Source organism: Manacus candei, unplaced genomic scaffold (assembly GCF_025592945.1).
Source record: "Manacus candei isolate 608988 ecotype Guabito, Panama unplaced genomic scaffold, ASM2559294v1 h1tg000033l, whole genome shotgun sequence".
Lineage (NCBI taxonomy): Eukaryota > Metazoa > Chordata > Aves > Passeriformes > Pipridae > Manacus > Manacus candei.
The window spans coordinates 3,852,785-3,880,268 of NW_026138081.1; the positions used below are offsets into that span (position 1 = coordinate 3,852,785).

The window sequence follows — 27,484 nt, forward strand, 5'->3', positions numbered from 1 at the left end:
CTAGTGCTCCAAAATTCAGTATTCTTGGATGTGGCGTGAACTAGGACACAGCTGTACCGACCCTCCTGCTATGTGCCTTGGGACATGATTTCAGAAAGTGAGGTAGTACAGTTATGTAAGGAACTGACAAGGATATCCCAAAATACTTCAGAGCATTGTGCTGACATGTCTGATAGGAGTGCATAGAATAATGGTCTGCCCTAGTACAATGTTTGGGGACATAAGATTTCTAGTGGCTGAACTATTCATAGACAAAGAAAAGCCTAATATAACCTCTTCTTGCTGACAGATTTTTAAAGGGTGTCAGCCCAATAACTGTTTCCATAAGATGCTTGCATGTTCCACACTGATACCTGCAAAATGAAGTGTAAAAATTTAGCATGAAGTTTTTAAAGATAAATAATGATCAGAACAATCTTGAGGAAGCCTGGCAGCAGCCTTGTTTGAGACTGGTTTGAGAAGAGTGTTTGTGCACCTTAGCAGATGTGTGGATTGATTTTAAGAGCAAGTTGAGGCAGGACCCATTTGTAACCTGCTGTGCTCTACGAATATACATATATAGACACAATTTGTAATTTACTCTCAAACTCAAGACTACATTTCATGAAATTCCTGTATTAATATGGGGTAATAGGAAAAAAATCAGTTATGTTCAACCACTGTTATTCTGTCAATTTAATCCTACCTGCCACCTTCTGTTTAGGAAAGCAGAAGTTAATCTAAAATATTTCTCCAGCTATTTCAAGTCCCCGTTTATAATTCTGTGTGTTGTATGTGAAATGATGGAGAAAGGGGAAAAGTAGAAGGCAAAACAAAGGATTGATTGGTTTTAATGAGGATTTTAGTGTGTCCATTTTGACTTCTAAACAAAAAAAATCCAAGTAGAATTGACGTATTTCAAAAGTTGTGTCAGGTTTTAGAAGTATTACCAGTTGCAGGATTATTCAAATTTTTTTAAATGGAGCTGAACTGCCTCTAAATGTGTAACAGACTTTTAATTTGGCTAATCATGACAGATACAGAGAACTGTGAAAATTATTTTTGCTTTAAGTCCCATCCATCATCATGAATTATACTTTGGTATAACAGACACCTTCTCAATACTGATATTCATGTGAATTTGGATTAATGAATCTGTAGTACAAAATATGTAAAAACTACTTTAAATACTTAAAAAAAAAAAGGGGGCAAACTAATGAATTCAGAATTTTTTTAACCTGCCTTGTATTTTTAGCCTTTCTTGACTGCATTTTCAAGCAGTCCAGAAACCCTTTCTATGGACACTATAAAATAGCAAGAAGCAGCAGAGCAACCCGCTGAATTATCACTCCTCTCATTATTCCCCTGTCATCAATATTATCATTTTACTAGTTAAATACCACAGCACAGTGTTGCTTAAAAGCAGTACTGTTGAAGCTGTCTCTAGTGGGGAGGACTGCCCATTAGAGGTCTAAAGTGTTTCAGTATCCTAATCAGTTGAGCAGGTTTGTACAAAAGATAAAAGGGCAAATGGGAACTTGCTTCCCTCCTAGAAAGTTTAAGAGCTCACAAATGTCTCTCTACAGGGACAGTCTGTCTTCCCAGATTACTGGGAATAGGAAGCCTCTCTGGCAAGGAACAAAAATTGGGTGGGAGGAGGCATGCAGAGAGAGTGTATTTCTGGAAATACCAGTGGCAAGTTAGAAAAATAAGGCTGTTGACCTCTGAATAATTGGTCAAAGTTTTTTTCTCGGGCCAACGCATCTTCAGGTTCATCTCCTTCCCAAGAAATTATTTATAGCCTTGGAAGGCTCCTCGGTCTCATTTCACCCTTCAGCCACTGTCAGCAGCAACATTCTGCCTTTCATGTTACAGACCAATTAACAGAATGATTCACAGCAGGGAGTTCAAAATAGTTTTAGGTTTGGCTCCTCCTGTAGGGAAAAAGGTTATGTAAGTACTAAGTAGAAATGAAGAAAATGGGACTGAGAATTGCCAGGAGGCCATATAGCCAAGTTGGACATTTCTGTATCGATTTTTAAATTATGTACTATTTTCTGAATTCCATTTCCAGGTGATCATGTTCATGTTAACAACCATTTTTTATTTTGTATCGAGGAAAACTTTCAGACACTATCCTGCTTTGGGAAGGTTAGGGCACACTTGAGATGACTAGTGATGAGCCATCCACATAGCCTTTGAAACAGATGGGGAAGATTGGTTTTCTTCCTATAGACTTACATAGTCAGAGCATAACATTTCCTGCAAGACTTTCTAAAGATGTTTGTAAGAGGCACTGTGACTAGCCAGTTACAATACAGGATGAAAAACAGACATTTTCCCTGGTTCCACCGACTTGGGCGTTTTTACAGAAAGGAGCATGGCTCATTGTAAATCACACAGGAGAGGTGTAATCGTGTGTAAGAGAAAATGCCTGAGACGGGGGCTGTGCTCAGTAGATTATCTCTGGGTTTTACTCAGTGACTAAAATTGAGTAGATTATCACTGATGAAGGCAAAGGGCAGAAACCAGTATTGCCCTATTCCATGTAAAAGCGAGATCTCAAAGGCCTTTAAAAGAGCTTCTGTGAAATTGTTGTATATTAATTTCTAAGAAGCAATCATTTCTTTATCTTCATAGTCTCTAGCACAGAAGAACACAGCCCTGGAGATTCACACGCAAATCTGATGGTTGAATTTTGTTCATAAAGTTAATCTGATCAAATTCCCAGAGGACAAAAAGGAAATTAAATATATAAGCAACATAACCAATTCTAACAGCAATTGTTATTGTATCATAAATTTGTTTAAATGTATCACATCATTGCATCTCAAAAAGTTAACTCATCTAATAGTAAACTCCGAAAACACAGTTAGTTACAGCACATTTTATCACCATAGGCACTGATTTGTGGCAGTCAGTGTAGACATTTTATATTCTTTGTGGTGCTTTTTAAATGGGAGACATTTTTTATGTAATACATTGTTCCTCTGAAATTTGTCACCAAAGTCAGCAATACTTAGTTCAAAACAATATAACATATTTGTAATAAATCTTTAGATTGTATCTACAAAAATATACAGAAGAGCTCCCATAATCCAAGGCATAAGCTTTGCGTTTTGCAACATTTCTTTTCATAAAAATCAAAATAACACACTAGACAATATTATTTTCCCTTTTAAGCAGCCTCAGCATAAATGGTAGTATCTGCTATCCATCCACAGCTCCTTGCATAGTCTGTGGTGGGAAATAAATACTATTTTTAAAAAGTAGTATTTTTATGTCATCTGGTTTGGATATCTACTTTAGGATAGCATGAATCTTGCCCTAAAAACACACTAACCATGACATATGGCAAGTGTGATTTTTTTTTAAATTTATTTTAGCATTTGGTTTATGTTCTTGAAGGATGTTAGATTTACATTGCCTGTAGAAAAGGGTCAAGATTCAATCAGCTCCAGGCTCAGTTGTTTCTTGGGATACATAGGTCACTGTGAACTGTGGTAAGCCAGGTGCAGACCATTCCCAGCCCCTTCCTAGGGCTTCTGTCCCAATAAGTAGTCTTTGATATACACACATTTCTAAGTAATACCTTTCAGAGACTATGACAGTGCTAAAGTGGAGTAGAAAAACGGGCAAGGCAAACAGCTTTATGCAGCTGAAGTGTTGGCCAGTGGTCTAGAGTTTGCAGGTGTCAACAGCCTCCTGTCAAAAGCCATGGAGTAAAGGACTGCTGGGCAGGACAGGTAACAGTGCTTGGGCAGTACTGCCTGCAGGCCTGTGGGTTGCTGTCAAATATGTGCTAATCACAGTTTGAGAAGGCCTGGATGTATTCCAATGCTGCATATGGAGTATAGAGTCAATCTGCACATGAATTATATGTGTGACACATACAGAATATGTTGCTTTGATCACGGCTGTGTAGATATGTGTGTAGCACATGTTCACTAATAACAGTAAAGCTTAAATAAGTCAGGCTTACTTACAGTGCCATGGGGAACCAGCAGTACCATCATCATATCAGCTTCTTTAAATGCATTTTTTTAGAAATTTTTCTTTTAGTTATTTATTTATTAAGTAGTTATTGTCAAATTACAGTTTTACTCTGGATTTTTAAAAGTGTATGTTAAAATAGTCTGCCTGGTGAGAAATATTATTAAAAACAAGTCATTTGTTTTATCATGTTGTTCTGATATTTTTCTATTCTTTGTATTGCCTCTGCTGAAATTTTTTAATGTTCTGTGACTTCATGTAATTGTAGAACATTATCAATTTTATGCTCTGCTAAACTGACCCTGACAAAGATAGATATTCTCTGTGAACTAGTATTGAGCTGTCTCTCAGTGTGAAGAAATCTGCTTAAAAATGAAGCAACTGGTTACATTACTATGCTTATAAACTGTTGGTTTTCCATATACAGTGTGCTGGTAAAACAAAACAGACCAAAAATCCAACCAAACCAAAGCACATAAATTTCAACCCTGGGGACTAGACTACTCTACAAAACATATATATTCACAGAGAATTACTAGATTTTTGCACATCTAAGTTTCGAGGAGGAATCTAAGCGCTAAATTTCTAAGCCAGTTTTTTTTCTGAGCCAATCAGAGTATCAGTCTCTTGCTTCTTCTGAAAGTTATTCTTGTGATAGAAATCTAAGGGGAAAAAACTGAAACCACCTAATATGTCACCACATAAATAAAGCCAGATGTGAAGCAAAGACCTAATGATCTTTAAATACATTGGAGTTTATTATACCTGTTGATATCACTTGCAGCATAGCAAGAGTCATGCTGCAAGTGAGAATTCTAGTCTTTCAGATTATTTGCATAGAAGTCAAGTGGTTTGAAAGTGTTCTTTTCAGAAGTAGATTAGTTTCTGGTTTTTTGTTTTTCAGCCAACACAGACTGTGATGCCTGGTCAGGTAATGCGCGTTACAACCGGTGCTCCAATTCCATGCGGTGCTGATGCAGTGGTGCAAGTGGAAGATACAGAGCTCATCAGGGAATCAGATGATGTGAGTCACAAGTTAAAAACCTCATTTTTCTTTTGTGTTCAGCAGAAAATGGCTCATGATACAATCCTGTAAATATGAAAGATTGTTCTACAGAAAAGCTCTTCAATCATCTCAGAAGTTTGAGGATTTTTACATGGGTTCCTAGTGGCAATTCTCACTTTTTCAGGCTGTGATAACAGTGTCACAGACCTACCCGTTCTGACTGATTTTTCATCAAAAAAATGCTGACACCAAAACACTTGGGAGCATGATTTGAGTGAAAGGTAAATGCCTTCTGGAGATCCATGACTACAGTCCAATTTGAGTGCCTCCTGTATTCACATTTTAAAATACAGAGTAGTGGCAACCTCACCAAGCAAGAAGGGGAGAAGTTTTCTTAAATTACATATTGATCCCAGAATAATACATTGAAATATTACAGTGCAGCATTACTGCTGATGTAATTAAGCTGAATATGATTTTCTGTGGGAAAGTGAACTGTTTTAAGTTCTGCAAAATCCATGGGATGACTTCATTTCTTTTAAACTATGTTATGAAGATAATTCTGTATTATCAGAATTGATCTTATTTCAACAAAGGTGAATTTGGTGGATTTGGGAGAATGTCTTGTACGCATACCTTCCAAGGCATCCAAGGGGTTTTCTTATGAAACAGGGGAAGTAAGTGCCTCCCAAATTTTTTTAAACCACCCTTCCAAGGCATCCAAGGGGTTTTCTTATGAAACAGGGGAAGTAAGTGCCTCCCAAATTTTTTTAAACCACAACTAATTTTTTTAAATAGGTCTTTGTGCTCCTTTAAAATGAGAAAATTGCTAAATTTAAGACCTCTGGAAATGGAGGAAAATCTTCAGGAAGGGGGTAAGGTGCATATGCCCCCAGAATGTAAACTTAACTCTGTTTGACTTGAACAGATTTTCCAGCATACCTGTAAATCATATTAGTGCACTACCTTACAGATGCTGCAAAATACCACAGAAAAAATATGTAGTACTAGTTCTGTATGCACAGTTGTCTTAACAAAGGAAATTGTGCTTTTTATGAAACACAGGAGATCTCTATAAACACCTTAATTGCAAAGAGTCCGTCTTGGACTTCCTTTGTGTTCAGAGAATTCTTTCTGAATCATTACTTTCACTTACCCAGCTGTGATTTCAGGGTACCATCATCACATTTGCTGCCCTCTGAGAGATTTTAAGGCAAGAAGATACGTCTCTTATTGATACAACTTCCAAGTTCAGTTTTGGAATGAACTATGTGTATGGTTCTCTGCTCAAATCAGTCTTTGCTCTTCTGCTGCTGTTCTGACAAGGTGTTCCATTTCACCATAGCTCTACTGTCTTTTGATTGCAGCCGGGCTAAAGCAGATGAATTCTAGTGTTCAGAGCTGATGAAGACAGCAAAAACTGAAACATACTCTCATGATCCTTTCTCATGCCTTATTACTATAAATGTATGGTATATATGTATAGTATAAATATAATATATATCTAATGAACTCAGCAAGCTGTCTAGGCTGTCCTTCCTGTCAGAGAAATGATTGAGTCAGTCCTGCTCTGAGGTTACAGATGTGTATGTATAGATTATATCATCCTGTAAAGTACACCATTGCCTTCACTTATCACTTATTCCATTAGCCTTAGTGAGCAAGTTTTTTGTGGCCATTGCCCACCTCATCATGAGAGGACTATCACATTGCAGAGCAACATATATGATAACCTGGTATTTTCTCCTTCTTTGGACATCTCTGTCCTGCCTTCCACTTCTTATGTACGTATTCTCCTCTGCATGTGAGAACAGGTTATCTGGCTACGTGCTTAAACTCTGAATTTTTTCTCGAATGGTCAGCCACTTTCAACTTCTTTTTTCTGCCTCTAAGTGTGAGGTAGAATTCTTCAGTTTCAGCTTGTCTTTGAATATGCCACTCTGCTAATCCTGCTCATAATAATTAGTACAGTTTAATTAATATGTTATTTTTTTCTCTCTCTTTTCACGTCTGGGTGGCTACACCAAGAATATTTTTCTTTTTAGTGTTAAGAACTCCTTCAGGGCTGGGATTTAACTGAAATTAAATCTCTAATATTTAAAAAATGTTCTTATGAAAAGAGATTATTTTTAAAAGGAACTCACTCCTTGACTTCTGGTTGTGGTACCAGTACTTAAATTTCATAGCAAGCATTCCCCAAATGACTGTAGAAGTCATAGGCTTGAAAGGAATTACAGTTATCCGTCAGGAAGAAAAATTCTCATCAGCTTGCCAAATGCACAATAATTGAGAAACATATCTATGTCCTTTTCATTTTGAGTTTTTATGTCACCTTGTAGGAGAAAGGAGTCCAGTGTGATCAACCAAAAAAAGACCAAGCATCACATATGGATGCTGACTGTTAACAACCATCAGAACAAACCACTCAGACATAGTTCAAAATATATTAATACACAGCAAGAAGAAAGCTGCCTGACACACACCAAATGAACAATGTTCTCAGCAAAATGCCATACCTCTCTACAAGCCCTATCTTTAGCCACCTTGAGTTGTCTCATATTCCTTAAGGATTCTCAGATATCCATCAGTTCCATAAGTAACAGTCTCTGCACGTCAACATGTTGTCCACAGTTACACTTTCCATGGTACTTTTCAAACCTGGGATTACTGAATTCCTCAGAAGCCTTTATTTTCTTTTTTCCCCTAATCAAGGAGTCCTAAATAGGACCTTTTATATTACTCAAATGTATCATTGGCTCTCCTCTTGATTCCCTTAAAATCTTCCTATCTATCTTTAAATGTTATCAAAGATATGGAAATTTCAAATCTTCATGACTGGACAACCATTCCAGAGTGTCATAGAAATAAAATCATTATTGGACTAACCATTGCCCCAAATTTTTATCGCGAGCTTTTACAGCCTCAGATGGCAATAAGGGGGATAAAAGGCCATCCTGGGCACCAGCACCCCATTTTGAACACTCAGAGCCAAAAATCATCTCTTCTCTTATCCAAGAAGAGCAGGTTTAAAGAAACAGAATTTCCAATAAAAGCATATTTTGAAAATATTGGGATAAAGTAAGAATTTTTTTAATTAGTAATTTTCTGGGTTTTAGGGGTTTAAATTTTCACAGTAGGTAAACAGAATCACAATCTATATTAAAAGATTTATTAACTTTAACTTTGGGTCCTTAAATTTAAAGTTTGAACTCAGAAAATGCTGGCCAGTCCCAGTGTCCTATACAACACTACTGTTCCTGCAGAAATTCTAAATGACCCTGACGTGCTTAGTTTATCTTGTAATATTAGTGTCTGATTTATAACTCTGAGGTATTTAAATACGAAGCACTACATGATAACGTAAAAACAAAATCTGTTTAGATTTAGTGCTACTGACAGGCTGGCACTATCTCAAAGCTGAGTGTATATATCATCAACCCACTTGCAGGGCTTAAAATTAAATATTAACAATATAGGTCATATACCATTTATTGGTATTGAATGAATCACCAGACCATTGACATTCTGAAGAAGTAAATGCATCAGACTTTTCAGACCACTGTCTCTGGTTCACAGTAAATAAATAAGATGAATAAGCCTCTTTCTGATTTGTACAAGGCTCTCAAATAGGAGTTTCCACTACAGGAATCTACATGAAAATCCTGAAAGAGCTAAATCATTTAGCTTCTTCCCACCTTTCTGCTAACATAGTGACCTATTGTCTATCAGACTAATGGTCTTTTTGAAGTATCATCTTCGAAATTGTTCAACCAGATCAAGTTGGCTGAGAGGAGTAGAAAGAATCCACTCAGTATACCAAATCACCAGACATAGAATGTAGAGTAGGAAAGATATATAAACACAAGTATAGGAAGCTAAAACTACATATTCAGTGCTGGCCCTTCCATGGTGAGCTCATTAAAGAGAGAATTTCTTATAATGCTGTTCAGTTTTAGCATACACTGTATTACAGTCTTGACAGACAAATCAGGAGAGCAATATGATGCTTAAACCATAAAGTCTCAGTGTAATGAGTGCTTTAAGCTGTGTAGACTTGTGAGAAATTAAACATTAATCTTCTTTGAATAGCTCAGCTGACTCTATTTGATGTCCTTGTCTTTGTAGGGCACTGAAGAACTAGAGGTTCGAATCCTGGTGCAAGCTCGACCAGGCCAAGATATCAGGTCTGTATTTGTAAACAATAAAATATCTCTGTAAGGAATAGAAGGGCTATTGATTTTTAAGGTCATTTTCTAATGAGTAGTACAGATATTTTGACAATCTGACTAATGGACATCCATGGACACTCCTCACCTGGAGCAAGACCAATCAAGGAAAGATACTTTGAATCTCATTCTGTTTCTGTTTCATGTTTTTTTTTCTGTGCTATGATTTTCAGACCTATAGGACATGACATTAAAAGAGGTGAATGTGTGCTGGCTAAAGGAACCCACATGGGTCCATCTGAGATTGGTCTCTTAGCAACTGTTGGAGTAACCGAAGTAGAAGTTAACAAGTTTCCAGTGGTTGCAGTAATGTCAACAGGGAATGAGGTAAAAAAAGTTTGTTTAGAATTATGGTCTGAAATACTATGTCTTCTTTGGGACAGTGTTTTGGATAGTGACTTCCACCCTATTCCCAAACAAACTCACTTTTTGAACTGCAATTCGTGCTGACATGAGATACTTCTGTGGGGGATCAACCCATGATCAGCTGCTTGTGTTTTCTCCCTCAAAGGCTCTCTCACAGGTCTCACCCACTATCTTTGCCAAAATTTTGATAATGTATCCAACCATCTGCCAGCTGCTTTCCTCCTGCCAGCAAGGGAAAACCAGTGGAGTAGTCAGGGTTTTAATTCATACTGCCAGTCATGACTGAAGAGTAGTTTCTTTTGAGCAGCACTCCTCTGTAGCTGTAGTGCAAATGGCAGATAACCTGTCTTTGAAAACTGAATAGTACTACCAAATGCCTTGCTGTAGTATTGTGCCTTAATATTTTTTCTGATAGTAGCTGAAATTCAGACTCTCTCCTGTTGATAGAACTCCAGACCAGCTTTCTAATTGGTTTGTCTTAACTACATCAGAAAAATCAGGTTCAAGATTAACTTAATTTACTACTTTTACATATGTTGTGTGTTGACCCAGGCCAGCAACTGTGCCTGCTCAATCCTTCCCGCAGCAGGGCAGAGAAAGAATAGAAGAGCAAAACTAAAATAACATGTGGGTTGAGATAAAGTCAGCTTGAAGTTTAAAGACAGCATGAAGTTTTGACTGTCCTTTGAGACAAACTTTTGGAAATACAGACGCAAACATTAAGTCAATAGCTGTATTCTCATACAGCTGGAATATATTGAATTTTGAAAGATTTTGAAAACTTCTAATATATTGAATTTTGTCATCTGACCGTGTCCTTACAACTTCCACAACCCCAGTGAAGGTGACTTCTAGGTACTGTGGGTGGCTGAAGCCAGCTTTGCTGGGACAGAATCTTGTCGGATTTTGTAGCATAGACAGGGTGTGGCATGCAGGAAACGTATGGCTAACTAAAGAATGAATCCACAGAGCTACAAAGATTAGAGATGAGTTGATGATTTACTGATTAGTAACTTCTGTATGATTGTAGATTCTTATATGTCATTAAAGAGTCCTTTACCTTGTGGACATTCTCTTTTGTTTCATGTTAAAAAAGATCCTGCACAGTGGGTTTCTTAAACATTCTGTGAAAGTCTGCACAGAAACAGAGCTGCTAGCCAAAGCATAAAATTTAGCCTTACTCCACCTGGGTATTCTTACCTGACTACCTGATGTTATGGCTGTAATTTTGACAGATACATTCTTATTAGTTGTATTATTGTTTATCTCCTGTCAATATTGTATCATTCTTCTATATCCTACAAAAGAGTTCCTAATATATATATAAAACATATGTTTACATATGTATGTTTTGTAGTTTAGCTTCCAAAATACATGACACATGTAAGGCAATTGCTATGATACCATCTTGAGAGAAAGTTTTTCGTCCAAAACAGTAATTGATATAAGAACTAAGCTTTAAGCTTCTGTCTGTTAATGCAGATTGTTGTATTTAAAAAACGTATTGGTAAGTAGACAATTAACTCCAAAATTTCCTTTAATACCTTTAAATCTAATTAGCAACATCAATGAGGTTCCTTTAAAACTATTTAAAGAGAAGCAATAACTTGGAAATTTGTTTTGTTTTGTTTTGATTGCTAATGTTTGAGATTAGAAGCCAGGTATTCATAACGAGAAAGAAGGTTTTGCAGACATGAACTGATAGGAAGGAAAGAAACAACATGGATGATTGGGCTAAACAAGTACTTTACATATTAATTATTATTAATTTAAATTCACTAAATCACTTTATACATGCATTTTATGATATGTGTCTAAAAGTATCCTGTCCAATCTGAAAAAGAAAATTCTCACTTCTGTAAAAGCACAGTATTCCAAGGAGATTGACTAAGACTGTTTCTGGTTTTATAGCTACTGAATCCTGAAGATGACCTCTTACCAGGAAAGATTCGGGACAGTAACCGTTCAACTCTCCTAGCTACAATCCAAGAACATGGCTATCCAACAATCAACTTGGGAATTGTGGGTGATAAGTAAGTACCACATGTTAGTAAAGATGTCACTTCATGTTCATGCGATGCACTTTATGGCATCCATGGAAAAAAGGAATACCAGAGAAAATGTCACTCATTGCTAGTGTCACAGTGGTATGACAGGGCACATCTTGGAGTAGGTATTTCACCCTTTTTGTTAGAGAAATAAGAAAGTCTTTTCTAATATTAAGACAAATCACTTGAAGAAGTTTTTATTTAATGTTGTTTATTTTGTTTTGCCTTCTGTTTGTTGACACAGATATCTATTACTGCTGCAAATTGAATTTATTGCCGCAGTATCATTCCAAGCACTGTACTTAATACACATAAGATGAGACGATTCTACAGCAGCTATGCTTTTTTTTCTGATCCAATAAACGGAGAAGGAAAGTTTGTCTCCGAGTTTATTTTCCATGCCAAAATTAACTTAGAGTATAAAATTTTGTCAGATTCTGAGTAATTGTGTTTTCAGGAAGGCCCCACTGCTGCATGTTGCTCGACATTTCCAGAAATACATGGAAGAATTTAAAAGGAGCTTTTTTAAAAAAAAAAAAGTTACTGTTCTCTTTACTTTGATAGCCACAGAGTAGCACCCTACTGATCTGTCTTTCTATTCATCTGACAGTGATTGCTCCTTGTTTCCCAGTGGTAGTGAAGTCCTATCTTGAGAGTTCTAGGATAAGTGATTGAAGTGTTCAGTTTTTAGTCCTTTGCAAGACTCTGCAGTGCCTGCCATCCATGACTTGAGTTTCTCGGCATAACATATTTCCTCAATCTGTTAGCCCTAGAGGCTTTGAACAGGCTTTCTTGTTTCTCAATTTGGGTATCAAACCAACTGACAGACTTGGTCTGATAGGGAGTTTTTCAGGTTGTCCTTCTGGGTAGTTAAAAATGAAAAAAAAAAGAAGGGAGATAGTGAATTGCAGCACCCACATTTCACAGTGATTGATGACAAAGTCCCAACCAGGAAGACAAGGTTACTGCAAGGGAGCAGGTCATTTCAAAACCAGTCTTTCCTCGTGCAGTATTCATTCCAAAACATCACTAGCTTGACAGAAGGTATATGAATGAGCCAACCACTGCATGGTTTTACAGTAGTTTAACCAACCTGTCTGGTGGCTGCAGGAAATACAAGTGTATTTGAGGTATTCATACAGGAATGTGATAAACAGCAACTGGCAACTGTTGTTGTGATCTTAGGGAAAGCAAACCCTTCTGGATACTCTCACTATATCCAGGCATCATTTTTGCTTTTCTGGCCTAGCAGAATATCATTGCTGTTCCAAAGAGCAATAAATACCAAAAACCTGCTGCCTATGAATGCTTCCAGTTTCAGGTGGGAATTTCATACAGAGTCTAAACTTGTGAGACTGCTCTTTCCAGCAATGGTATCTAAATGTCCTGGATCTCTAGAGTGTTTTCTATATTGTAAGGACCATTTTAAACTTTAAAACATAGGTAGTGAAGTTTTCAAATAAAACTATTATATATGGATTCTAGATTTGCATAGCTGAGGAAAAAAAAAAAAACACACGAAAAGGCTCTCAGCTCCTGAGAGTTATCTCCATGTAAAAGATAAAAGAAGGACTGTCAGCAAAATACTGTAGGTGGAACTTTTTACCACCTGCAGGACCAAAAGTAACAGCTACTGTTACGAATATTATCATCAATGACGACTTACATACTGTCATTAATAATGTGTTATTCCAATGGAAAAGATGCTTTCCCTGGTAGTCCCCTCTGGAACAATAAGAGTGTGAACTTGTTTGTTCTTTATGGCCTTGTCGTAATCACATAGTCTCAGCTTTGCTATAAAGTCAACACTATCAAATGGAGATTTTAACTTAAGGTCGTTGTGCAAAACTGTGGCTAGGTACTCCATTGCCTGCAGAAATTTTTTCTATGACCTCCTAGGCATGGAGCGTCTTTGAAGATAAATAATCTTGAAAGCTCTCAGTAAATTTTAGAATCATTGAATCATTTAGGTTGGAAAAGACCTTTCAGGTCATCAAGTCCAACCCAGCACTGACAAGTCCACCACTAAACCATATCCCAAAGTGCATATCCCATCTGTACATCTTTAAATACCACCAGGGATGGAAATTCCATCACTTCCCTGGGCACCCTGTCCCAATGCTTAATAATCCTTTTGATGAAGATATTTTTCTAATATCCAATCTAAGCCTCCCCTGGTGCAACTTGAGGCCACTTCCTCTCATCCTGTTGCAAGTTACTTAGAGAAGAGACTGACCCCCACCTGGCCACAGCCTCCTTTCAGGTAGTTGTAGAGAGCAGTAAAGCTCCCCTGAGCCTCCTTTTCTCCAGGCTAAATAACCCCAGCTCCCTCAGCTGCTTCTCATAGGAGTTGTCCTCCAGACCGCTTTAGAATGTCTTTCTTGTAGTGAAATTTAAGGCCCAAGAGAAATTTTTTACTTTTCTGACTTTTTACAAATATGTTTTGTGACCCTTTTTCACTTGTCAGATGCTAGCTGGAAACCTGACAGCAATCATGTATATCAGTCAAAAGCAGAGTCTGCAGCTTTGCTTTCAGTTATGGAAGAAGTTGATGCTTTTGAATCCTCACTATTAAGATGATCTCTGAGTCTTGAGATAGTATTACATTGGCAAAGGTAGTAAGAGTTCTTTTTAAACTTTTGGTTTCATGGTTTTTTTAGTTTTATGCTTCCAGAGTCACTTCTCCAGAGGTAGCTACTTTAGCTCATGGAATAGAAATAATGAGCCTCCAATTGTAGAGCGCTTTTGTACTTGGCAGTAAGTTTTGAAAGTACTGTTGACCTAGCCAAAAGTCTTCTGCACCTGATACCAGGATTTAGTCTTAAAAGTCTTCTGCTTAAAAGTTCTTCTACACTCACATGCCCAATCCATATATTTACAGCTAAATGCATCTGCATTTCTGTTTCAGTTGAAAGGAAGATCTGATTCTGTAAATTAGTTTGGTAAGAAGTATGCCATTATTTCATTACATAATAAAGCTACTTAACAGAACATTGCCCATATGGATATTTCAGTATTTATCTTTTGCACTAACATGACTGATTTGATGGAGTACCATGGCACTTGAACAAATGCAATAGACTTACAGAGAGATGTTACAAAGGGTAAAATTTTGACACTTTAGTTAACATGTTTGTAGGAAAGATGAACAAGCCTTCAGTGTCTGTTTTATGGTTTACTGAAGTTAAACCATAGATTATGTGTGTTTGTGTGTACTCATGTATATGTGCATTTTGTATGTATAAAATGTATCCAGAAATTGAAAAATAGAAAGATTTTATATGCCTGCAATGCCTGCGGTACCTACAGGTGCAGTAAAAATACTGGCAAACATATTTTTCCAAAGGAAAAATTAAAAAGTTGTAGTTTCTTTTTTTAAATGTATCCTGGTAATGTATTTCTTCCTTCCCATACTTTAGATTTAAAGTGGTTTTTTCCTATTTCTTTTTTTTTTATGAATACTGTTCATATTTGCAGATCTAATATTCAAGCATGAAAATTGTTTTAGAGTAATATTTGCAAAGACAAACTTAAGGGTCAGTATTCTTATATGTCATTTCAGCATATGAATCACTCAGAGGTGGTTAGGTAGAAAAATAGCTTTTCCAGCTGCTTCAAAGCCCAGGATTATGATACATGTAAACACATTCCAAGAGGGAATGTGAAAGGATAGGGAAGCACACAGAATGTCTGTGGGTTTCTGAAGAGTTGTTAGAAACATTTTACAAATACTTTTGCATATTAATCATATGTGAAGTTACATTTTGCACTGACCATTCGAATGTCACCTAGCCTACAGGTGTATTTTCATTTGAAACCAATATTTTATTTCTTTTGGGAGCATTTTAATGGTTTCTGTCGTTGTTTGCTTCTGTTCTCATAAATTGTATATATGACTCAACATTCAAAAATTAAAAACAGCAATTCCAAAACACATAGATAAAGTTTAGAATTGAAATCCTAGAAGAAAGCAGTAGGAAAAAAGAACAGACGTGGAAATGCAATACATGAAATTATGTCTGGCTAGAAACCAAGATTCTCTCTCTTGTGTTCTTAGCAAGTAAAACAAAGCTGTTTGAAAAGCACACATCTCTGAGTAGAAATGGAAGATATATCCATTTCTAGAACTACTCCAAGCACAAGAAACAAATGCAAAACCAAGAAAAGGAAGAACCATTCTGCTGTTCTTCTTACTGTTGTGTCTTACATTTTTGTCTGAATCTCAGAATACTTGTTAAAAATTAAAAAAAAACAACTGGCCAGTTAAAACTCGTATTCCAATGTACTTTTGAGTGTTGCCTCCTAATAACAAGATCAAGTTAAAAAGGCTTTTAATTTAATTTCTTTTGCTTATAGTCTATGAAATTATTTGGGTTTTTTAAAATCCATTGATAAAAACAAGACTTTGATCTGATCTGTAGAAGTCTAATTATCAGGATATTTTTGTGTCTGATTATTTCATTTGTGTTGTTCTTTTTATCCACTGTTTGTTTAAAGTGCATAGTTTAGCCCTAGAAAAATCTGCTCTGGGCCTCTATTCTAGAAAGTCATCTTCCATTTTGATGGCTTTTCTTCTGTGAGAGACTCTCTTATTAAACTTGCTAAAGAATTTTGATTGCATATGTAATGAATTCAATTTCCTCTCTTTTTACCTTTGTTTACATGAGTGCATTTCCCCCTTCTCTGTGTTCATCCCCCTATTTTCTAATTCCCTTATCATTTTCTCAGAGACATGTATAACATTAGCTGCTTCCAGCTGCATTTTCATTTGTGATTTCACAGTGAAGAGAGAAAGAATCTCTTTCTCCTTAGGAGAAAAATTTAGGAAATTCACATTATCTGCTCACTTGCTTTAAAAATTTATGCAAATAGTTACTAAATCATATGAGATAAATCCTAAAAGCCTATGAGAGCTTTTCTACATTAGAAGTGTTTAGTCTTTATATACCTCCTCTTTTTGACATATTGTTTGACAAAGAGCTTTTAAATGACAGGTACACCAGTTCAACATCACCCTTGCTATTGTGACAGCATTAGTCTATAATATCTCTAAAATAAAGGCTTTGAAAGAGTCCTTTCATATTTTGGAAGGGATACTGAGATCTCATTCAAGGGTTTAGTCTGCTTGAATTTTATGTTTGCCTTCCAAAAAAAAGGTTTAAATCTTTTGTACTTGTGTGGGTTGCATGTAATTACCAGTATTATAATTCTGATGGAACATCTGGAGTGGAGGGAGAAAAGCAGGGAAACTGCTCCAACACCAGAATTTCTCGTGCAATATCAGCCTGACATATATCATCATATGAGTTAGAATATGAGTTACAGGCAGAATTCAGGCACAGAATCCTAGCCTCTCCCTGCACCAGTTTAGTGCCCAGCTTGGGTGCAATCAAATATACTGTGAACAAAAGTAGTAGTAGTAGTATCATCTTAAAAATGACTGCAAGAAAACGCTTGTTAGAGAAAAGGCCTTAAATTAAATCTCACAATATTAGTTTTTGCTAAAGCGACTTCAGCTCTAGATCTGCTCGCAGAATGATGGTGTTATAAAGTGTGACCATAGACTAATGAACACAGGGACACAGGGTAATGGTTTGCAGGTGATTCAGATGTGGAGATCGTCTCCTTCATTGTGCCCTGTCAAGAATATTCTCCTTTTCAAGCAGAATGTTTAATATCTGTCACAACAACTCTTGGTAATCATTAGGGAAAACTTCAAGTAAGTTGTCTTATTGACAAGTCATCTCATCTAATGTATATATTCCAAAAACACAAAGAAACATCTGAGCCAAAACAGAGGTGAAAAAAGAACTTGCAAAACAGGGCAGTGAAAGTCCCAGGGAATCTTCTGTACTAGTAGGAAGCTACGTAGTGTGACAGGTTATAAAATTTCATGTTGTAGAAATGGCAGTTGCAAAGCTAATGCACAACACTGTGTCATTTTCTTAACTGTCTTCAACACAAGCATGGACTTCTTCCTGAATTAGTATTTATAGAATTGCAGCCCAGTAGTAGAATATGACGCTAAACAGCAAATAGTAAAGAGGACAGAATACTATGAAAATCCTGTCTTTGAAAACAGAGGGAATCTGTTTGTTGGAGGGAAAGAAAACTTACTGTGGCCTATTTTAGAGGCATATGTTAATTATTTTAAATATACTTGGAGACATAAGTTCTCCTCATAAGTTCTGTTTTCAAGAGAGCTTCAGCTTCTAGAGGCCAAAATACCATTTGCTTAAATGACTTTCTTATTTGGGTTTGGGAATTTGGGAATTTGGGTTTCCAAGTCACTGAGAAATTTCTGAGGATTGAAATTTTACTACTAATACCCTAGAAGAAAATAACTAAAACTAGTAAAGGCAGTAGATACAGAACAATCATAGAAGTGATGAACGTTGAAGATGCGTCACTGTGTCAATGATAGGAATCACTTAGAAAACTGGTTTAAGTATATTGTTAATACAGCCAAGTATGAATTCATATATGTAGGACTGAAGAATGTAAGTAAAATTTACAGGATGGAGGATTATGTCCTGAGTAGTAAAGATTTAGGAAAAGATTTGAGAATCATTGAAATACAAATTCTAACATATATATAAAGAGCTGTCTCCTATAGAATTAGAAGGTTGTTTTTGACCTTACCTGTGTATTCCCAAGACAAGAACCATTGAATTTCTTACATGCTTGAAAGATGGACTGTGTACTCCAAAGTATTAGAACTCAGGCTGTTTAGTTCAACAAGATATTCTTACAAGATGACTTGATTACATTCCAATAATACTGAGCCACATGGAGAATAAACTGAATAAAGTTTCTATTTCAGCAGCAATGCCTATATATTCAAGTTAGACTAATTTAGACTGTAAGTAAAGAATGATTTTAACAAGAATAGTAATTAGGAAACTGTATCAAATGCTTTGGTAGATACTCATTTCAAAGTGAGATTGGATATATATTTACAGTTCAAACAGAAGCAAGTTCAGGAAGGTTCTCAGACTATCCTAAATAAAAGCCGTTAAAAAATGAAAATTAATTCCCCTGGTTGCAAGTAATCTCTTAAGTCTTATTTCAGAAAATTAAGTTAATTTTCATGTTATAGTAATGGACAATATGTAGAAGCACAAACTCAGAAGACCAGTGCCAGCAGAAATAACACAAGAGAGCTGGAAAAAGGTTTGGATTTTTGAAACTGCTGTTGATAAGTAGTAGTTGAGGAGTAAACCAGAAGGTGAGATTGTTTGTGAAACTTGAAAATCTTTTCTGTGTCACTTCCTGACACAGTGACCCTATTTTGAGAAATAAAGATTGCCTTTGTTCTCTGGCAATGAACAGAGGAACAAATGAGGGACTGAAGCCATTTTAGGAAATGTCTATCTTGGGAAACCTGTCCAAAAGAAATAGATATCTAAACTTATAACCTGAATAGTTTTAATATTTTTCCATGACTTCCAAGCAACATTAGTATGTATCTGATCTCACAGATGCTTTCTGAGATGACATATGAGAAGAAGCTTGGCAGGGATTTACAAGGTGATAAAAGAGGATTTTAGATTTCACGTTAGCAGTGACCCTGTGCACGTGTAACAGTATAACAATAGTGCAGGGGCACTGACCCACTGTTATCCTCTCATTCTCCAGTCAGACAGGACCTCTGTGTGCCCAGAAGTGATCTTTGAAATGCCAGACTGAAGCTGCTCTGTGCAGGAACAGCCGAGTCTGGGCTGGGAACTGGGAAGGAATGTTGACTTTGTTGTTAATAGTCCAGACAGCTGATAAGAAAAACAGATTCAAGAGTTGCACAATGATGATTCATGACATGGTCCATTTCAAGCTTTAATATCGTATTTTAGTTTTTTAAAAAAGGTATGTCTATGTATCTTCACGTCAAATGAAGATTTTTTTACATGTTACATTTCATTGTCTTACATTTAAGAATATAAAAACATAGATTTCTATTAATTTTATATTTCTGTTACAAAGTGCACTATCTAAAAATAGTTTTTTCACAGTAAAAGTGACTTGGAGGAAAGATATGTAAAAGGTAATGCTGCCTTCATAAAATGGGAATTCATAGCAAAACATTAATTGTTTAACATAAGGTCATGATAGGAGTAACTTTCTCAGTTTTGGACATTTTTTCTGATCCTGCCTCTTGCAAAAGGGTTGCTGGGTATGAAGCTTCTCATGAATGAAGTGGCATCTTTATTGACTATGGAGTTATAAAATTAGGATAAATAGCTCTTTCCCCCTTGTAGTCAAGAAGGTGACAGTTATTATGCCTTGAGACCTATTTCCTGAATAAGAAGCTAAAAGTGTGAGTAAAAATGTTTCAGTGGGGCCCATCTCCAAATATTTTCCCATTATCTGTGATCCTCCTTCCAAAATGTCAAGTTGTTTAACACTTCATTTTGTGTTGTTTGGAAGTAAAAAGTAAAGAAGTTTCTCCATAGACTCTGCAAGGAAAAATGAACTATGCATTGTTGGCATGCCCATTTGAGCCTAAATCCTTCCTTAACTTCACTTTTCAATCCTTATGAGAAGCCTGTCCAAACTGTAATAGAGATATGTTCCCATGCAATCCCTTTCTCTCCCATTGGCTGGTCTTGCAAAGAGGAAGCATTTCCCATGGTGGATTTTGAATATTCAGAGCCACCAAGGGGGACACAGCTGGGCACAGAGCTTCCCTTTGACCCCAGGAGACTCTCTCCTTCCCTGGCTCTTTATTATACCCCTTCTGCTTCCTTTACCCTCAGGAAGCCAGATGTTTTTAAAGAAGAAGGGACACAGAGCTTCCAGAACACTGCGGAGACAGGCCTACCAGATTGGTGAGCACTGTTTTTAAAACACTTGGGACGTTGAGGCACATGCATGCTCACAGACAGGCTCAACTGGGTGTCTGTCAGTGCAGAGCTTGGAGCATGGATTCTACCAATGGTTGCCATACAGAAGCAAATGGTGTTTTATTCTGTCCATTAAGTAACACTGCCTTGTCAGTTAAGTTCTTATGCACCAGTGCACTGTAGTCTTACATGGCTCCATGATATTGAAAAATTTTAAATTCTGTTAGTACCAAGAATGTTTACATTACTCGTCAGTAGCAGCAAACATCTTTATCCACCAAGACTTTTCCCTTCTAAAAATAGAGCAAATTAGGAAAAAAGCTGTTTGAAGGTAGTAGTGGAGTACAACTCCAGGGAAGTCACTGTAATGACTCTTCAGTCATAGCAAGAGTTGGACTTCAACGATCCTTGTGGGTCCCTTCCAACTCAGGATATTTTGTGATTCTATGATACTCAGACTTGGTTTTCCACTACTAAAGCAGGCTAACTGGAATATTCATGAAATCTCTAAACTATCCACTATGCATTTTTTCCAAAATACATGTACAATTATATAACACGTCTTATTTAGGGAGATGGTTAATAATATAGATTAATTTACAGAACTTGCCCTCTAACACAGACAGGCCAAAGGGGCAGGAGTGATAACAGAGGAAAAGTAAACCACCTGTTATTTCCTCCATTAATAAACAGAAAAAAAATAGTTTCTACAGTTTCATTCTTGTAGGAATTAAAAATAGGTAGAAAAGTAATGAAAATCCTATAGAAGGCTAGTGCCTGAAAATTTAGACATGAGGATCCTCACTGGGGTAAGTGGACCTATTTTTATAACAAGGTCGGAAGACTGGCTTATAGCTTAACGTTCACTTTGCATGCTGTAAAAACAAGTTTCTGTTCTCGTTACTGAATCCATCTGCCATATCCTTAGCTCTCAAAAAACTGGTTCTTGTTTAACAATTGGTTGTTCACACTGAAGCCAGGTGTTAAATAAATCTAGGGTTTCCTCATGAAATTGACTAGAGATCAACCCACTGGAATCTTTTGCTATACTCTACACATCCCAAAAAACTTAATTGCAATTCATTTACAAGAACCTGTAGTCTTTAAAATATTTTAGATTAATGTGAAGAACATGATACAGACTGTCTGCGTTATCTGAAATTGCTTAGAAGCTGGAATTTACCAGCAGGTGACCAACTTGAAATTTCTCATGCAAGTCAATTCACAGATCATTGGTAGCAGCCTGAAACATTAAGTGAGCCTTCTGGCTCTTCTAAGCAGTGCTAGGGCAAGCATCAATCAAAAACAGACCCTAAAATAAACCTTGCTACCCAAAGCATGAGCAATAAGAAAATGCTTCGGCTCCCAAAGCACAAAAAGATGCAATGGGCATTTTCTTACACTAAAAACATCTTTGTACTTTAAGGAATAGAGTCCAGTATTGTACAGACAAATGAAATTTCCTTCCATTGATTAACAGCTGTCAAAAAATTACAGAATCGCAGAATCAATTAGGTTGGAAAAGACCTCTAGGATCATCCAACCTATCACGGAACATCACCATGTCAACTAGACCTTGGCACTAAGTGCAACATCTAGTCTTTCCTTAAACATGTCCAGGGACAGTGACTCCACCAGCTCCCTGGGCAGCCCATTCCAATATCTAATCATCGTTTCTGTGAAGAATTTCTTCCTAATGTCCAACCTGAACCTCCCCTGGTGCAGCTTAAGACAATGTCCTCTTGTCTTGTTACTGGTTGCCTGATCTCCACCTGGCTACAACCTCCTTTCAGGTAGTTGTAGAGAGTGATAGGGCTCCCCTGAGCCTCCTTCTCTCCAGGCTAAAGAACCGGAGCTTCCTCAGCCACTCCTCATAGGGCCTGTGCCCCAGTCCCTTCACCAGCTCCATTGCCCTTTTCTGGACACACACCAGCACCTCAATGTCCTTCTTGTAGTGAGGGGCCCAGAACTGAGCACAGGACTCGAGGCGTGGCCTCAGACAATCACTGCCCTGGTCCTGCTGGCCACACTATTGCTGATACAGGCCATGATGCCATTGGCCTTCTTGGCCACCTGGGCACACTGCTGGCTCATGTTGACCAACACTCCCAGGTCCTTTTCTGCTGGGCCACTTTCCAGCCAATCTGGAAGCCTGTAGCACTGCATGGGGCTATTGTGACCAGTTGAGTTGCTGGTCTCAAACAGGCTAAGTTTCTCAGTTCCTTCTCTTCACTAATTTCTAATACTGTAGTTTACTCTTCTTGGGAAACTTGTATATTTCAATAAACAAAAATCAATGTCATTATTTCATTTCACATTTTCTAAAAAATAGCTGTTTGTTTTAGGACACAGCTGATGACAGGGAATTTTAAAAGGTCTTTTTATATTGTCTCTGACCTGTGGCTTCCAAGTCATTTTTCTCCTGGAGACAGACATTTTTTCATGTGGCTAAGTTATGGTTGTGTAAAAGGTAGAGCTTTCTAAAGAAAGCCTTCATTTTGAGGCATTGCTTTTAGGGACTCCATTTCTACCTGTCATAGAGACATCTATATTGTAGTCCAATAGCAGTTACACCAGTTTACATGGGGGATGAAGTTTCTTAAAATTCATTTCAAATATATTTAAAATTTAAAATTTACTCTTACTTAAAACTGAGGCTAAGTTAAAATGAAAAGGTAAGAAATTACATGGCAACAATACCATTTTACCATATGTCAGATTTGGCAATAAATTTGGCATAAAGCAATACTATTTGCTTTACATAAATGGCTGGCACTAATTACATCCATCACATAATTTTAACTTCAGTTATTTCAGTCTCCCGGCTGCTCTAACTAGGACATCAGTATAAGCCAACTCTCATATTTCATGAGTGAAATAATTGGAGAACCACAGTTACCCTTCAGACTGAGCAGTGCACTGACATGTCTTTGGCATTGATTATTGTATTGTGTGGTGTAATCTTCAGTCATATTGTTACAACCCAGCTACAACTGTTGAATATTTTCCATTCCAAAAGTGCAAACTTTTCAATGAATCCATATTGATTTACTTCCTTTGTAAGAAGGAAGATAAAATAAAAATCTTTATCAGTGTAGTCCCATCCAATTTATTGGAAAAACTAATGGATTTCTGGTAAGTATAGTGATAAGTCCTTGTCATTGTCCTCAGACAGTAAAATAGCCAGAGATAATTTTTTAATTAGTAGAAACCAGCAGTTCTCAGGCTGCTTCTTACATTTAGAGGACACACACACTATCCTGGATTTAGGGTGAATAAAGTGCTCATGGGTTAGTACGACAGCACAGCACCTGAAGACAACTGTTATCAAAGCTTTGGTCCTGTTCTTTCAGCACTGATGGAAGAATTCGCTACAGTTCAAAAGCAAATGCTTGCAGATGAATATACACAAGTAGCAGACAAGAATGTGATACAGGACCCTTCATGTAGGAATGTGCTCCATAGTACATAAAACCTAGGTTCTACAGCATGAGACTTTTTCCTGTAGCATTCCCATGGCTATCTCTTTTTTTGATCTCCCTGGTCTTTTGTCATTCTGGCATATATATGAGTGGGAGTCTTCTGAAACAGTTCATGGAAACAATGGAGAAAAAGATGTTGTCCAGATACAGAGAAAACATTGAAGCACTAGACAGACCTCATGGTAACGTCAGCAAAAGAGTTGAAGACCTCTAATGAAGACCTCTAAGCAAAACCTCTGAGTTCATAAATGTAACATAAAAAAAGAATACTCTGCAAATATCATTCTTATTTACAGCAGCAGCAATTAAAGGAGCAGCAAAAAGTACCAAAGACAGACTCTTTTATGTTGCTATGAAATAGACAAAACTTACACAGTCATGTTGAACAAGCCAAAAGCTGCTGTAATTATTCCAGCCTTCCTCACAAGCTGACCTATATTCCTAGGGAAAACATATTGCATCTGTTCAAAGTGATCCAGGGATATACCACAGAAGGTAGAAGGAAGAAACATTATGAGAACGTGATGAAATACACTTGAGAATTTTGAAACAAATACTGACGAGATATATTTGAAACAAATACTTTCACGAGAGTATCCATATGTTACTACGTACATCATCAAAATTGGATTTTGTTCTTCATTCAGAACCCATACTAGTCAAAACACGGAATTCCTATTGCATTCAAATATTCATTCATTGAATTACATTTATTGAAATATATTCATCGATTTACATTCAGTATTACATTCTACAGAAGTTGGATTTTAGTTGGCTAAACCTAATATGGCATCTATTCACCATTCTGCATCCTGCACATTACTGATATGTAAAATATTCCTCTTGGCCATGAGGTGAGAAGTGGGTGACAGACTTTGTCTTTATGCCTAGCTGCATTTATCTATTCAGTTTGAAATCTGTCACCTCAACTGGATGAGCAGAAGAAGAAAAATGAGAGTTAATCATAAAAGATCAAATCCATATCCCATCTTTCCTCAAAAAGAAATGTCATTGAGCATGATGAGATCTCTGTTTGAGTACAATAAGTACAGTCTCTTGGTTATTTGGTGGAAGTTTTTCTTTGGTAAATTCCTTGGTTCTTTGGAGGTGGAGGGTTTTTTCTGATGTCGAACTAGAAGTTTGAAAGGAATCTTTGCGTGTAAGGGGAATTTCTGGCAGGTCCTTGTACCTCAGTTAAACCTTTTCTTCTTTAGGGCCTCCTGTTTAGCAGAAATGAGATCTCATAAGAAGCAAAACTAATACAAACCACTGTTCTCAGTTTGTGGGGACATGACCAGAATGTGCTAAACTCAGGGCACCTCCAGATGGCACATAGCCTTTTGAAGTTTACAGTTAACTACTGTAGTTTTGAGGAGCAGCTGGTCTACTTTGGTCTTTAGTGTGATTGATGTAGGATCACTGCTAGCACTTCAGTTTTCACTGCGTGTCCAGGAATCTGTAGCGTCTCTGAATCTGTGAAAGATCATATCTTTCAGCATATAACTGAAATACTTGAGACACTTTCAAATAAAGTAAAACAGTAGGCAAGAAAGGTTACCCACGTCTGTTTCTGAGCTTTTGAACTCACAATAGACACTTCTGCATGCATCTGGTGCATTATGGTGCATGTGTATCTTTCTGTATCCGTGTCCAATATATCTGTAAAGCACACAGTTTTAACTGTGATGGTTTGCATGCACAAATTTTGCAAGTACAGGTTTCCAGAAGACCTGTGTATATAAAAACCCAGGCTGGCTGCATAGGAAAATAAAAAAATCACAAGTGTTTGATTAACCACCCAGTAGTAATAGCTGTATATGACAATGGACAGCAAGGACTGGAAATGACTGTCAGGTAATGAGGTTAATTTGAATGAATGAGACTACTGTGGCAAAGAACACGATGGAAATGGTCCTGGAAATTAGTAATGAACTATGGATTTTGTACTGTGACAATGGCTTGATAAGTCAGTCCTAACTAAAGGTTGCAGTTCAATTTTAACAGGGATCACTCATTTTATTCCAGAGTAGTAGGTGATGCAGAACACCATTTGCTGTTATTTGTTTTCTAAATTAAATTTTAAAACTGAGAAGTTTAATTTCATGTATCAAACTTCTGCTGTGAAGGGTTGTATCACCGGAAAAGCTGACAGATTTATAATTAATGACAGTGAAGCATAACAATAGGATCAACTAAAGTAAATTAACAGATGTTGATTTCTATTTGAAAGAGAAAATTACACTGTAATTTAGGGTACTTCAAAATGGCACTTAAAACATAGAGGATTCTTTGGTCTTGACTCTAACGTAGCTATTTCTTTTGAGAGTGAAAAGAAAAAAATCTACATGGCTAATGTCTATTTTAATGAGGCTTGCATTATTTTCTTGTTCAAGCTCTTAAGCTTTCCTGTGTATCTTTTCAGTTCAAAGGCTCAGTAATCAAATGTTGCAGAAGTTTTCCACAAACTAGCTTTGATAATCAGAATTTTTTATGAATCCATAAGGTGTCCCTGTTCTGCTATATTGCCATCCTGCAAGTCCTCTCTTGAAAGTAATGAAATCAAGTGGCACATCAACTGCAATGTCATGCATCTGCTTACTGGATGCATGCTGCTGCCATTATACAAGTTACCTTCCAACTAATTTCCAGATTGTAATGCTCATTCTGTTCCATGAAACTGAACAAAGAGGGTCAGGAAATTGTGATAGCAAAGTAGATACTCTGTTTATCAAACTAGCAAAATTAGCAGAGAATATAAAGATATACTTAAAAATACATGCACTCTTTATACAAATTATTATGTCTACAGTTTAAAAATGGTAGGTACAGTACACATAATATTTCTGCAGACACAACCTGCTCTAGATGTTTAGAGAAAGTTTGGATTTGTCCTTATTTATCTATATAAATAGTTTCATAAACTCTATGCAGCCCTTATAGAACAAATTTTCTTCGAGGTATTTACAGAAGATGCTCAGATGTGATCTGAAACATAGAGAGTATAACTTTTTTAAAGTTGCAGCATGTTAAAAAAGCACACTTCCTTTTTGTGCACAATGTCACTCTGACTTTGAAAATCACCAAATGAAACAGAATAGTTTTCCCATCTGGAAATGAGACTTCCCATCAAAATCTACTTTACATTGATTAAAGTATTTACCATTATATTTGAGCACTTATTACAGTTCTGTCCATGAAGGAAAAAAATCCAAGAATAGCACTTTGGCAAGACATTTTAAAGGATTTATCATGGTAAATTAGACCATTAGTCTAGCTAATCCAGTATCCTGCCCCTAGTAATGGCTAGGGCTTCAGAATACAGCTGCTGATTTGTACCTGCTCAGACACTGAGTGTTATTTTTCAGCTTCAAGGTGATTTGTCACATGCCGTTTAGAACTGTCATGTTGTGTTATGCTCAGATGCCAAAGTTATCTTGTCTATTCTTTCAGAATTTTATTGTTTTTAATTATTTATTCCCTTTCCATGTCAATCCAAAGGAGAAGCTGCTCACTGTTACACAACAAATGAAACAAATAGTATCTT

The 27,484-nt window shown here is 36.8% G+C and overlaps 1 protein-coding gene across 20 annotated transcripts in view; it reads left to right on the forward strand.

Annotated features, from left to right (window-relative positions):
• The window catches only part of GPHN (gephyrin), a 287,927-nt gene that overhangs the window by 246,485 nt on the left and 13,958 nt on the right, over positions 1-27,484 (forward strand). For 10 of the 20 annotated variants that reach the window (XM_051791387.1, XM_051791391.1, XM_051791393.1 and 7 more), the window contains 5 exons: positions 4,877-4,996; positions 9,104-9,162; positions 9,378-9,531; positions 11,482-11,603; positions 20,372-20,443. In XM_051791387.1, coding sequence (XP_051647347.1) covers positions 4,877-4,996; positions 9,104-9,162; positions 9,378-9,531; positions 11,482-11,603; positions 20,372-20,443 — 527 coding nt within the window. The remainder of the gene's footprint in view (positions 1-4,876; positions 4,997-9,103; positions 9,163-9,377; positions 9,532-11,481; positions 11,604-20,371; positions 20,444-27,484) is intronic. The other 10 variants (XM_051791390.1, XM_051791398.1, XM_051791401.1 and 7 more) reach the window with 1 other exon arrangement.